The 13,830-nt window shown below is 42.4% G+C and overlaps 1 protein-coding gene across 5 annotated transcripts in view; it reads right to left on the bottom strand.

Annotated features, from left to right (window-relative positions):
* Positions 1-3,195: 3,195 nt before the first annotated feature.
* The window catches only part of CIBAR1 (CBY1 interacting BAR domain containing 1), a 50,441-nt gene continuing 39,806 nt past the window's right edge, over positions 3,196-13,830 (bottom strand). For all 5 annotated transcript variants that reach the window (XM_039527874.1, XM_039527872.1, XM_039527875.1 and 2 more), the window contains one exon: positions 3,196-4,451. In XM_039527874.1, coding sequence (XP_039383808.1) covers positions 4,347-4,451 — 105 coding nt within the window. In that variant the 3' untranslated portion in view covers positions 3,196-4,346. The remainder of the gene's footprint in view (positions 4,452-13,830) is intronic.

Below are 13,830 nucleotides of genomic sequence, written 5' to 3'. Positions count from 1 at the left end.
CTTGCTACAATTTAAGACCATTGCTTCTTGTCCTGTCCCCAGTGATTAAGGAGAACAATTTATCACCCTCTTCTTTATAACAATCTTTTATGTACTTGAAGACTCATGTCTTCCCTGAGTCGTCTCTTCTTCAGACTAAACAAACCCAGTTTTTTCAATCTTTCCTCATAGGTCATGTTTTCTAGACCTTTAATTATTTTTGTTGCTGTTCTCTGGACCTTCTCCAATTTGTCTACATCTCTCCTGAAGTGTGGTGCCCAGAACTGGACACAGTCCTCCAGCTGAGGCCTTATCATTGCTGAATAGCGTGGAAGAATGCCTTCTCAGGTCTTGCTTACAACACTTGTACTAATACATCCTAGAATGTTTGCTTTTTTTGGTAAGAGTTCCATTGTTGACTTATTTAGTTCGTGATCCACTATAACTCACATACTTTTTTGCAGTACTCCTCTCTAGGCAATCTTTTTCCCGTTTTGTATTTGTGCAATTGATTATTCCTCCCTAAGGGTAGTATTTTGCATTTGTTCTGTGTTGAATTTCATCCTATCTATTTCAGATCATTTCTCCAATTTGTCCAGATCATTTTGAATTCTAATTCTGTCCTCTAAAGCACTTGTAAACCCCTCCCAGCTCTGTACTGCCCACGGACTTTATAAGTGTACTCTGCCATTATCCAAATCACTTACGAAGATACTGAATAGAACTGGACCTAGGCCAGATCCCTGTGCAACCCCACTCGATATGCCCTTCCAGATCAATTGTGAACCATTGCTAACTACTGAATACAGTTTTCACATCCACCAGTTAGGCTCTGTTTCTCTAGTTTGTTTATATGGAAGTTATATGAGACAATATCAAAAGTCTTAGTAAAGTCAAGTTGTATCACATCTTATCCACAAGGCTTGGTATCTTGCCAAAGGAGGATATTAGGTTGATTTGTTCTTGACAAATGCAGGTTGACAGATCACTTTATTTTCTTCTAGTTGCTTACAAATTTATTTGCTCTATTATCTTCCCAGGTACTGAATTTAAGCTGACTAGTCTAATTCCCTGGGTTGTCCTTATTCCCTCTTAATAGATAGATACTATATTGGCCCTTTTCCAGTTCTCAGGGTCTCTCTCCTGTCCTCCATGAGTTCTAAAAGATAATCACTAATGGCTACGAAATCTCTTCAGCCATTTCCTTAAGTATTCTTGGATGTATTTCATCAGGCCCTGCTCACTTGAAGACATCTGAATTGTCTAAGTCATTCTTTACTTGTTTCCTATTTTAGCCTCAGCTCCTATCCCATTTACACTGATGTTCACTATCACTGGTAGTTGTCCAGTCACTGCTAACTTTTTTGGTGAAAACTGAACCAAAACAGGCATTTAACACTGGCCATTGCTGTATTTTGTTATAGTCTTTCCTTCCTCACTGAGTAATGGGCTTACCCTTTCCTTGGTCTTCCTCTTGCTTCTCATATCTTTATAAAATGTTGTCTTGTTACCCTTTATGTCCCTAGGTAGTTGTTCAACCAGTGAAACATTTTACCAAGGATTATGGTGGTTTCTCCACCACTGACCATTTTTATATTAAGATTGGATTTTTTTTTCTAAAAGATATGCCCAAGGAATTATTTTGGGGAAAGTTCTAGGGCCTGTCTTATACAGGAGGGCAGACTAGATGACCACAGTGGTCCCTTCTAGCCTTACTCTGAAAACACAGAAGCACATGCTTGCTCTATGCAGTTACATTGTGGTAGACTTCTGACACTCCAGCTGCTACAACAGAGGTGGACAAACTTTTTGGTCTGAGGGCCACATCTGGGTGGGAAAATTGTATGCAGGGCCATGAATGTTGGGCTGGGGCAGCGGATTGGGGTGCAGGTTGTGGGAGGAGGTGCAGTGTGCAGCAAGGGGCTAGGGGTGTGGGGTACAGGAGGGGACTCAGAGCAAGAGGTTGGGGGTGCAGGAGGGGTGTGGCAAGGGGCTCAGGACAGGGGTTGGGTTGCAGGGGTGTAGGAGGGGTTCAGGTTCCAGCCTGGCACCGCTTACCTCGAGCGGCTCTGGGGTGGCAGTGGCATGCAGCAGGGCCTGGCCTCACGCCGCTCCCGGAAGTGGCCAGCATGTCCAGCAGTGACTGGGCGGGTGGGGAAGGAGGCTCCGTCACGTGTGCCCTCACCTGTGGGTACCACCCCTGAAGCTCCCATTGGCCGTGGTTCCCCATTCCTGGCCAAAGGGATCTGCGGGGGACAGTGCCTGCTGACGAGGGCAGCACACGGAGCCCTCTGCCGCCGCCTCCTCTCCCAGGGGCCGCAGGGATGTGGTGCCAGCCGCTTCCGGGCGCAGGGCCAGGTCAGGCAGGGAACCTGTCTTAGCCCTGCTGTGCCATGGGGCTGGTAATCCTGTGGTCCGGATCTGGCCCACAGACTGTAATTTGCCATCCCGTGCTACAACAATCCTTATGATTCTTCATGACTCTGCCCTTTTCTACTGTACTCTTAATTTCATCTTGCTATACCTAGCTAATGCTCCCTCGACTGGGCCAATTTGACTGTTAGTCACTGCCAAAGATGGAGACTGTCTGGAACATCGTAATTGCCTCTTATTCCCCACTCCTTTTAAAAATACAGCACAAAACTCACTTTTATGCTATCTACATCCAGGAAGCTGTCAACTAGTTTGTCCATTTGGGTGATGGATTAGTATCTGAAATGGAAAGGATGTGACTGAAGGTCCACATATGAGTGCTTAGTCTTTTCCTCTTTATCAACTGTTCCCTGGCTACTCTTTTACTGTAATATTTCTATTTTAACATGTACTGTAAGATGTCATTCCTAACATTGATAGGAACATGTAAAATAGATTTTTTTCTGAACTACAACATGTTTTAAGAGATTCATTTGGATTTTCACCAGAGTTACATTGTAGCAAGGTTTTATTTTTCCTCAAAACAAGTGTGTATTATAATATCCTATAATAACACTTGAAGATTACACTTGTCTGTCATATAAATTGTGAAATACTTCTCAGTGCATTCTTTTGTTTTCCACATAGTACCTAAAAGAGCTCTTACATGCCAGAGAATCCAGTTATATTTTACTTAGTTTAGCTAGTGCCTACTTAAGATACTAATTTAGATTGTGTGTTACTCATTCCTGGATACAGATTAAGTAAACAGTGTCAAAATTCCAAATGACAAAGAAGAAGGAGTTCCTTAAAAACCTTTATTTTTCCATCATATACACAGATAGTTTCAATAACTGCAGATTAAGATTAGTAAATACTGAAGTTCAAGATCAATAAAATACTGAAATAACTATCTGGCAGACAGACTTTCACTCCATACAATAATACTGAATATAAATTTGATTCAGGAATGTGTATAAGAGATACTTGTATAGGAAAATACACTGAAATCTTGTATCAACTGTCCATAACTGCTCTAGTGGTAAGAATCAGTAACTGAATTGACTAGTATAAAAGGCAAGTATGAAAAGGCAATGTATACTTATACAATGGTTCTTTTATCATGAAGGCACTTTCACGTAAAAAGGAAGCTGTATGAAAAAAAGAGAGCTCTTAGACTAGATCCTTGGTTCTGATACAAGCCATCTGCACCACCCCAGTAGTGTAAAAACCACAAAGCTAGCTTAACTAGGGAGTTGAGGCTTTCCCCTGTTTGGGGGAATCCCCAAGAAACAGGTAGAAGACAGCAATATGCTACTCTGCCTCCTACTCCATAACATAGGGACATTGGCAAGGCAAGGCAGTATGCCAGGATCGCTTCTGTATTCTGCTTTGCAGCTACCATCGCAGCTCTTTGGGGTTGTGGATAGCCAGGTACAAGTTGCAATAGTAGCTGCATTACAACCTGGCCCCAAGATTGGGAGGGAGTGGGTGAAATGAAGCTAGTGTACAGATACCCAAATCCTGTGACAAATACAGCTCAGCTAGACCTAAGAATAAGGATCCTTGTGTTCACTATCTGTCTAGGCAATAATTAAATGTTACAGTATATCACTTTGAATGAATTAGTAGACAAAATAAGTTTGACTAAAATTAAATAGACTATATAAGCTTGTAGTGTAATTCTTCTATTGAAATGTTATTTGCTTTTCATTTTCTGTCTACTGAAATCATACATTTTCAGTACACTTAGTTACAATCTTCAAGACTGACCTGCTGTTCAAGTAACGAATAGCCAATCAAATGAACAGGATTAAATGTTGCTGCCAATTTCTTGCTGCTTGTAATTATTTTAATGGATGACCTCAGTGAAATTCTCAATCTAAAATATAAAAGCTGTTAAGCAAAGACAAGCTGCCTTGTCATGTGAAAAACAAACAAACTTAGAACAGTTCTCAAAGTTCTCTCTCTTCCTTGGTAGCTTCCAATTCATCATCATCATCCTCCTCTTCCTCCTCCTCATCTTCCTCCTCTTTTCTTAGCCGACTGGTAGAAATTTGCTAAAAATGGAATCCAACACAAATCATACTTTTTGCATGACACTTTGGGAAAAAAAATTCCCCCACCCTGAATCCATGCAGTTTTAGGACTGAACTTGGTTATATTATTGTTTAAAATATATATACACATCTCTACCCTGATATAACACGGTCATGGGGAGCCAAAAATCACTACCATGTTATAGGTGAAATGCTGTTATATCGGGGTAGCAGTGGCGGGGCTGCAGCGGTGATTTAAAGAGCCTGAGGCTCCGGCCCCGGGGAGCCCAGCTGCCACAGCCCCAGGGTAGTGGCAGCCAGGGCTCCAGCGGTGATTTAAAGGGCCCAGGGCTCCCCATGGCAGCCGGAGCTCCGGGCCCTTTAAAGCGCTGCCCGAGCCCCACTGCTGCAGCCCCAGGGTAGTGGCGGCAGGGCTCCAGCGATGATTTAAAGGGCCAGGGGCTCCCTGCAGCAGCCAGAGCCCCTCTCCTACCATGCTATATGCAAACCCATGTTATATTGGGTCACATTATAGCGGGATAGAGGTGTATATAATCTAAATTTCCTGCAAGGAATATAATACCAAGCATAAGACACAGTACGTAATATAAACTTCAGCTAGCTGACAGCAGAGACTGATTTAAAAATGTTGCTCATATGATACCAGTGTCAGTAAAAGAGGAAAAATAATTATACATTTATGGGATGGAATTAACAAGCTAGTAGCAGTCCAACACAGCTAGGTGGGCCATGTCTAGGCTATGGCTGTTACAGCAACACCACTATGGTGCCATAGCACCAAAGTGTAGATCCTTCCTGCAGTGATGGGGTTATTCCCACCAATAACAGAACTCCTTTCTCACCATAGTTTTCCATGCATATAGATGGTATTTCTGTCCCTGCCTTCCTGCTACTATTTATTGTGGAGGGGTGCAATGTATATGTCCTTTCTTTGCTTCCCCAACCATAACCTACATCTGAGGAGGCTGCTGTCCAATTTTATTCTGTCCAGTCCCCCTTGCTACTGACATAAGGGCTTAAACTTGACTCCCACTCTTTTATGGTAACTGGGATCATGCCTATAGTTAACCCTTCAAAGAAGGGAGTGGGTCTTCCTGAAAACAAAACAAAAAATCACAATCCAAAACAGGTGCTGGAGGAGTAAAACAATGCAAATATTAAGTCTGGTTATTTTTCTCCATGATTCACTTTTCTGAAAAGTTAAGGTTTTATTTCCAAGTGTCCTTTGAAACCATCTGCTTTATAATTACTACCTAGTTACATTAACGGATCCAAGACAGGCAGCTATCAGATCATGTTTGCAGTTTTGGACTTGATCTTCTGTGCAGATTCTACCTATGAGTCCCATCTATCTTTAAATCACTAGATGCAGAAAAAGGTTTTGACTGAGTAAACTGGCATTCCTTAAAAGATACTTCAGATACATTTGGTTTAGGCCCTAAATTTCAAAATTGGATTAACTTCTTATATTCCAACCCATATGCTATTATGAGTGAATGGATAATTATCAGAAACATTCCTCATTTTTAGAGGCACAAGCCAAGAATGCCCCTTATCACCTCTTTTTGCCACAGCAAAGGATTCATTTGCCCAATCATTCAAATAATCCTAATATAAATGGAATTACAATAGGAAACAGGGAACACAAGTCACCCTTATATGCAGAAGTCATGGTATGTGTTACAAATCCAGCTCACACACTACTCGTTGCAAGAGGAAATCTTAAAATGTGGCAAAAAGTCAGGATTTAAAATAATCAAATCAGAATGCCTGGATGTAGGTGAGGGCTCTGATTTATTGAATGCTATACAAGATAAATACAACTATAAATGGGTAACTACATCATTAAGATACTTGGAATATACTTTTCTAAAAGAGGGCAAGACTTACATAATATTAATTATATTCCTTTGATTAAGAAAATCAAGACATCTGGAAATTTGGTAAAAATATGAAGTTTCAAAGGCGAAACTACAGTTAGTTAAAATGATATCTGATCCTTAATTGGCTTTTTCCAAATGCTCCAGGTTTTAGTCCCAGGAAGTCTTGTAGATCAATGGTGTCCACAATAAATAAATTCGTTTGGAGAAATAAGAATCCCATGGTTAAGCAATCTATGTTATAAAGTCCAGGATAAAAGGGAGGACTGGCTTTATAACCACTCTTTTATTAAAAAGAGCAATAGAAGCTTGGGATAACTTATTTAGAAAGCTAAACCCACATCTATCACCTCTAATATCCATGACAGACAATATAGAAATTAACACCATAAAAACCCAGGAAGTTTTGACATTTGGGAAATTCAGGTATATCAAAATTCTGCCATCAGTTTGCAGAAAATACATTTAGATCACTTGATGAAATATGATGCGTAAGAGACAGCAAAATTCCAGTGTATCAATATATACTATTACGACATTTTTCAACCCACCCCACAAAAAGGCAAACCTAAGAAAAAATTGTTGGAAATTGAAGAACTACTCACTACATCAATGAAACACAAAAGTTTACCTTCATTCTATACAAGTAATTTTTAACTGTTACTTAGGGCTTGTACACACAAGCATTTATGTCAGTATAACTTATGTCACACAGGGGTGTGAAAATGTAAGTTACACCGACCTAAGCACCAGTGTGGACAGCGCTATGATGGCCGGAGAGCTTCTCCTGTTGACATAGCTACCATCTCTCGCAAAAGAAGTGGATTTATTATTCATAGATTCTAGGACTGGAAGGGACCTCGAGAGGTCATCGAGTCCAGTCCCCTGCCCTGCCCGTTGCATAGAGCATCTACACTAGCTGCACCACTGTGATTGATTGGCAATCCCTCGCTTCGAGGATGATCTCTATCACAGATTTACATATAGGTCCTGAGGTGACTCAGGAGTCTGATCCTGGAACTGCAAATCCACCTGCAGTAGGTATAGACATTTTGTGTCAGGCCAGCTGCCTGCTGGGAGAAAGTTTTCTTTTTCCTTCTCTCTCTTCAGCTTCAAGAGCAAGGCGCTTCTCCTCGAAGTGAGCCACTGCCTGATGGAGGATATGGTGCCATATGGTCAGTTGGTGGCTTGCTCTTCCCAGCTTGTGATGTCTACATCAGTTTTCTTAAGATACGCTTTCAGTGTGTCTTTGTGTCGGTGTAACTCTGACCACCACAGGATCTCTGGCCATGGGTGAGCTGAGAGTAGAGGACTTGTTTTGGGAGGCGAGAGTCTGGCATCCGCACACAATGTCCAGCCCACTGAAGTTGGTGCAGGAGGATCATTGCTTCAATGTTGGTGACATTGGCTTCAGCAATCTTGCCACTTGACGTGAAGGATCTTCCGGAGGCATTGTTGGTGGTACCTCTCCAGACTCTTGAGTGCTGTTGATGGGTCACCCAAGTTTCACATCCATAGATCAGTGTGGGAACAACAGTTGTCTCATAGTCCTGGATCTTGGTGTCTTGCCTTAGGTCATGGTCCATGAAAATGCATCAGAACAATTTCCCAAAGGAAGCACTTGCACACTGGATCCTGTGCTGGATCTCACTATCAATTTTTGCATTTTGAGAAAGCTGGCTACCGAGGTAACAAAAGTGCTCAACTGTCTCCCAGAGTCTGACCCTCGATGGTCATGTGCAAGGCCTGAAGGAGGTTGATAGAGCACTTTAGTCTTCTCAGGACTGACTGAGAATCCAAGGCTTCGGTAAGCTTGTGAAAGAAAAATCAGTGTGGACTGAAGGTCATTCTCAGCTTGTGCAAGGATGACAGAGTCATCAGCATACAAGATCAATAATGGACGCCCTGAAGACTTTAGACTTTGAGCAGATACCTCTAAGATTAAAGAGTTGCCCATCCATTCTGTATTGAATGTCAACTCCATTGGGGAGTCAGTCTTTAATGAGGACCAAATAACTGCTAACTAGATGGAGAACAGGGTTGGGGCAACAATGCATCCTTGCTTAACCCCCGTTTTGATGATGGAAGGTTCCATCTCAAGGCCATTACAGAGAACCGTGGCAGTCATCTGTTCATGGAGAAGCCTTAGGACCTTAATACATTTTGGAGGGCAGCCAAATCTGGCCAGCACCTTCCACAGGGCTTCATGATTGACAAAGTGAAAGGCCTTTGTCAAATCAATGAAGGCCATGTACAGGTCCTGATTTTGCTCCAGACACTTTTCCTGGATTTGGCATACAACGAAGATCATGTTGGTTGTCCCACAGGATGGTCTAAAAGCACACTGATATTCCAGCAATATTTCCTCAGGAAGGGGAAGTAATTAGTTTAAGAGGATATAGGTAAGAATTTTCCCTGCTGTAGATAGCAAAGCAATGCCTCGATAGTTTCCACAGTCTGACTTATCTTCTCTCTTAAAGATTATAACAATGTTAGCTTTTCTCAAGTCTTCTGGAATCACTGTAGCGATTCTAGTGTAGACTAGCCCTTACAGGAAATAAGCTGATGTAGGCATAGACTCCCCAAAACTGAGGAATGGGAGAACATATGCAGCAACAGTCCCCATACCTCAACACATTAACAAAAGAAAATAAAGAATGTTGTGTAGTTAAGGGTATTTAGCTCCCCTTAAAATTAAACAAATTTATGGTACAGGGACAGGCAAATGCTGGAGAGAATGTAATGAAATAGGGTGCGTCTGACAAAGTGGGTATTCACCCACGAAAGCTTAAGCTCCAATACATCTGTTAGTCCTTAAGGTGCCACAGGACTCTTTGTTGCTTTTTACAGATCCAGACTAACATGGCTACCCCTCCGACAATGAAATAGGTGTAATTTCTCCATATATTGTGGACCTGCCCAAAAATTAAGACTGTTTGGAAAACCATTGGAGACTCCATAAGGGAGGGAAATAACAGGGTGTCAGCTGTCAGAAAACCCCTTAGTATTTTTATTTAATCGTCCTGAAAACTGTTTTGTAAAAGCCATAAAGAATTAATCTCAGATGCCGCTGAAATTACTATAGTAAGGTGGTAGAAGAGGAGTGGCTCCCATAAGTCTATTGACATAACTACTTAGAAGTCTGTGGAAGTTTTGGAGTTTGCAGGAAGACGGTCATTGCTCAACACCATATTTGATTGTTTGAGAACTTTTTTTTGAATAATAAGGAAGGGAGAAACACCTTCAACAACAGTCAAACTCAAAATTGAGATACCAAAGAAAGGAAAATTGGATGAAGGAGGAGAAAAGGCTTAATATTGTGTAGAGTTTTGATAGGACGACTAATAAACAGGTAACATCTATATGTATGAAAAACAGAAGTGCAGACCTAAACATGAGATGAAAGACTAACTGGTGCTATCAACTGAAAAGATGGAAGAGGAAGAATAGAAAAGCATCAACCACAATATGTGATCAATAGCACAAATATGAAGAAAGTGACTGGTAGCAGGTCTTGTCAGTACAGCTTTAGGGACTTGCATAGGTCAATTTATAATTGTGCATTTGTGCATAATACTAAGTTTACCTCTAAGTTGTAAAACAAGTTTTATAAGATTTATTATAAAAGAATGGACCTGTTAACAAATTAAAAAAAAAATAAATCAGATTTTCAGTGTTTTCTTAATGACACTTGAGTTCTCAGTCCGAATCTGCCACATGACACTGTCAAAATGGCAGATTCCTGTTTTTAATCGAGAGTTATGTTTCTGGTACTTAAACATGTTTAGTGACCTTGCCCTTAGTGATTAGGACAGACATGGGCAAATTACAGCCCGTGGGCCACATCCGGCCTGTGGGATTGTCCTGTCCAGCCCCTGAGCTCCCAGCTGGGAAGCCTAGTCCCCAGCCCTCCCTCACTGTCCCCCCATCTCCTGCAGCTATGCTGCCGCATGGGCCATGCTCTGGCCCACCACTCCCGCTGGGCAGCGTGGGGAGCGCAGCTGGCTCTGGCCGGGTGTTGCAGCTGCGAGCTCCTGCTGCTGGTAAGGGGGCGGGGAGGGTACTGGGTGGGGGCAGTCAGAGAGGAGGGGGCGGTTGGATGGGGCGGAGGTTCTGGATGGGCGGTCAGGGGATGGGGAACAGGGAGTCCCGGGGGGCCTGTCAGGGGTTGGGGATGTGAATAGGGGTCGGGAGAGCAGTCAGGGGAGGGGTCGGATAAGGGGTGGGATCCCAGGGAGAAGTTAGGGGCGGGGTCCTGGGAGGGGGTGATCAGGGGACGAGGAGCAGAGGGTGGTTGGATGGGGGTGGCAGTCCAGGTACAAGGAGCGGGGGGGTTGGATGGGTTAAGGGTTGTGAGGGGGGCAGTCAGGGGGCAGGAAGTGGGGGGGGGAGATAGAGGGTGGGGGCCAGGCTGTTTGTGGAGGCACAGCCTTCCCTGCCCGGCCTTCCATACAGTTGTGCAACCCCGATGTGGCCCTCGGGCCAAAAAGTTTGCCCACCCCTGGATTAGGATATTGCATATTACACTGAAGTTTTCCTTTATGGGAGCCTTAGAACTTGGATTTCCATTCTACACTGAACCTGTTTTTTAAAAAATGAACTACAAAGATTATAAGAGGCAAGCAGGAACGCCGGCAGCCTTTATGGCGCCCTAGGCAGCGGAAGGTCCCACCCCCCAAACTGGTGCCCCCAGAGGCGGCGGAAGTTCCCGCCCCCGAAATACTGCCGACGACCACGGCGGCCGAACATCCAGCTGCTGCGGTCGCCGCCCCCAAAATGTCAGTGCCCTAGGCGACCGCCTAGGTCACCTAATGGGTTGTGCCGGCCCTGGGAGCAAGTGATTCAGTGGGTTCAAAGTAGCATTCATGCCATTTGGCAGACTAAGGCCTGTTCTACACACACTTTGTGCATCAGTACTATTTCAGTTAGGGGTTGGGGTTTTTTTTGTCCAAAATAGTTTTCCCAGCATAAAGGTGCCTTATCCCATATGGGAATAGCTAGCCTAGTATAAAGTACCTTTGTACTAACACAACTGCATCCATACTAGGGGGTCATACCACTTTAAAAATAATAGTACAGCTAAAGTCATACAACTTGTGTGATAAGCCCTAACATATCAATTCTGACATCTACTGTTGCTTTCCTGTATGATAGATAGCAGCTTAAAGTATTTTCTATTTATTGCTACTCAGTTGCTCCCAAAATTATGAAGCATTTTCTATCTGCTTGAGTGATAGACATATTAGAGCAACATTTCACTTTTTCCACACATTAGCAAGGCACTCCAGCATGGTTTGACAGCACACCTAAACAAACTGACAACTAAGAGCTGACCCTTGTTATTTTACATTATGTGGCAAAGTTCCTCCTCTCCTCTAGTAGGTCCTGCGCTTATTGGCGGATTTCCTCCCCTCAGTGGTCTTCCTCTTGGATGAAACCCACAGTCTGGATCAACTCCTCCTATGTCTGATTAGGAGTAGCGAGGCTTGGGGGGAACCCGGGCCTGCCCTCTACTCCGGGTTCCAGCCCAGGGCCCTGTGAATTGTAGCAGTCTCTAAAGTGCTACCTGTAACCGCTGATTGACTGCTACAGCTCCCTGGGCTACTTCCCCATAACCTCCTTCAAACACCTTCTTTATCCTCACCATAGGAGCCTCCTGGTGTCTGATACGGCTTGATTGTATGGTGTTTCCTCAATCCTCCAGTAGTACACCCTCTCAGTTCTTAGTTCCTTGTGTCTCTGACTCCCAGCTCCTCATTCGCACTTCCTTCCTCTGGCTCCTTTTCTTGACTGGAGTAAGCTCCCCTTTTTATACCAGGTGCCCTGATTAGCCTGCCCTGATTGGCTGCAGGTGCTCCAATCAATGTAGCTCTCTCCTGTGCCTTCTAGAAAGTTCTTAATTGGCCCCAGGTGCCTTGATTATTCTGGAGTAACTGCCATTTTGGTTCCCATGGTACTAGGGATTTGCTTAGCCTGGGGCTAACATACCTGTTCCTCAGTACTTTCCTGTAGCCATCCGGCCTTGCTCCATCACAATTACAATTCCATTGAAACTTACTGCCTTCATACAGTGGGTGTGATACATAACTAGACCATGTCTAAAATGTAATACTGGAATATATCATTTGATATTCATTTTTAAAGTTCAGCGTTGTCGCTGCCAGAGTATCAACTTGACATTTTTGAAGTAGATACAGTAGAGGGAACATCTCACAAATCAGTTTTGTTATTTGAAAATAAAACTAGTATAAATTAAAATGGATTTTTATGAATGTCAACTAAACCATTTACTAACAGTGTGCTCAGAAAGTTAAGAATTCAGCTGAGGCATCTACATGTCTTCACATTTGATAATCTGTATGCACACCACCTTTTGTGTGGAAGATACACAACTTGCTGCTCTGCCTTTGCCCTGTTAAATTTCAAATTCAAAAAAGGGTGTAATTTACTTTTGACATTTAAATTTTTTTTGAATAAACACAATGTGCATACCTCATACATTTATACACACAGTTTATATCTATGTATGTCAAGTCTGTAATAAAATATTTTGTTTTACACTGAAGAAATATTTGAGCTACAGGAACTAGCAAAATTCTTTTTCTTGGCAGTGTTGAAACATGCAAATTAAAGAAAATATAAATTGCTGTAAACCTGAGACACTGCATATCATGTTAGCATGGAGCAAATTTTTACAACTGTTATCAATTTTTGAAAATATAGATTAACAGAAAATCTATTTACTCACTGAACAAAGTTGAGGCAGATACCAATACTCTACTTCAGCAGTGCTAACTGACTGAAGAAGAAACCCTTGAACATTTTTCCTCAAGAGAAATTTGCAGTTTGCTTTCTGTTGGTTGCTGCATTTGCCCAGTTGCAGAGATCTACTGAAGGAATAGCCTGCAGTGATCCTAAGTAATTAAGGTTAGTTAATTACTAAAGAAATAAGATTCTGTGGCAGGTATTAAAAAACATGACATGCTGTAGAGATTTCAGCAGAGAACTAGGAGCCAGAAACTCTCAAATTATAATCTTAGATATCATTCCAGATCCTCCAATGTCCTTGTAGCAAATCAGTTACAAAGAATTACTAACAAATGAATATGGGAAGACTTCCTGCAATCTGGAAGAATTTACTAGGATGACTTCTTGCAAGTTTTATATTACTGTACTTCATGCTTAGACGCACGCTCTAGAAATATCCTATATAGAGAGGTTAAGTATCTAATCTGTGTCTCAGTTTCCCCATCTGTAAAACGGGGATAATACAACAATACCTTCCAGGGGTATTGTGAGTGTTAGTAAACAAGTCTAAATCACTATGCAAGTGCTAGTGTAATTACAGAGTTTTAAAGGACCTTGCTTGGTAAAACCATGGTGAGGTAGTTGTCTTGCACAAAAATAGAATAAAGCCAAAGATGATGATTATATATAAAATGTTGAAAGCCACTCTGCAGTAAATCAGGTTTAGGAAACAAGGGGAAATCCTTGTCCCA

The sequence above is a fragment of the Mauremys reevesii genome, linkage group 2 (genome assembly GCF_016161935.1).
Source record: "Mauremys reevesii isolate NIE-2019 linkage group 2, ASM1616193v1, whole genome shotgun sequence".
NCBI lineage: Eukaryota > Metazoa > Chordata > Testudines > Geoemydidae > Mauremys > Mauremys reevesii.
The sequence above is the reverse complement of the archived record's forward strand: the minus strand, read 5'-3'. Positions and strand labels throughout refer to the sequence as shown.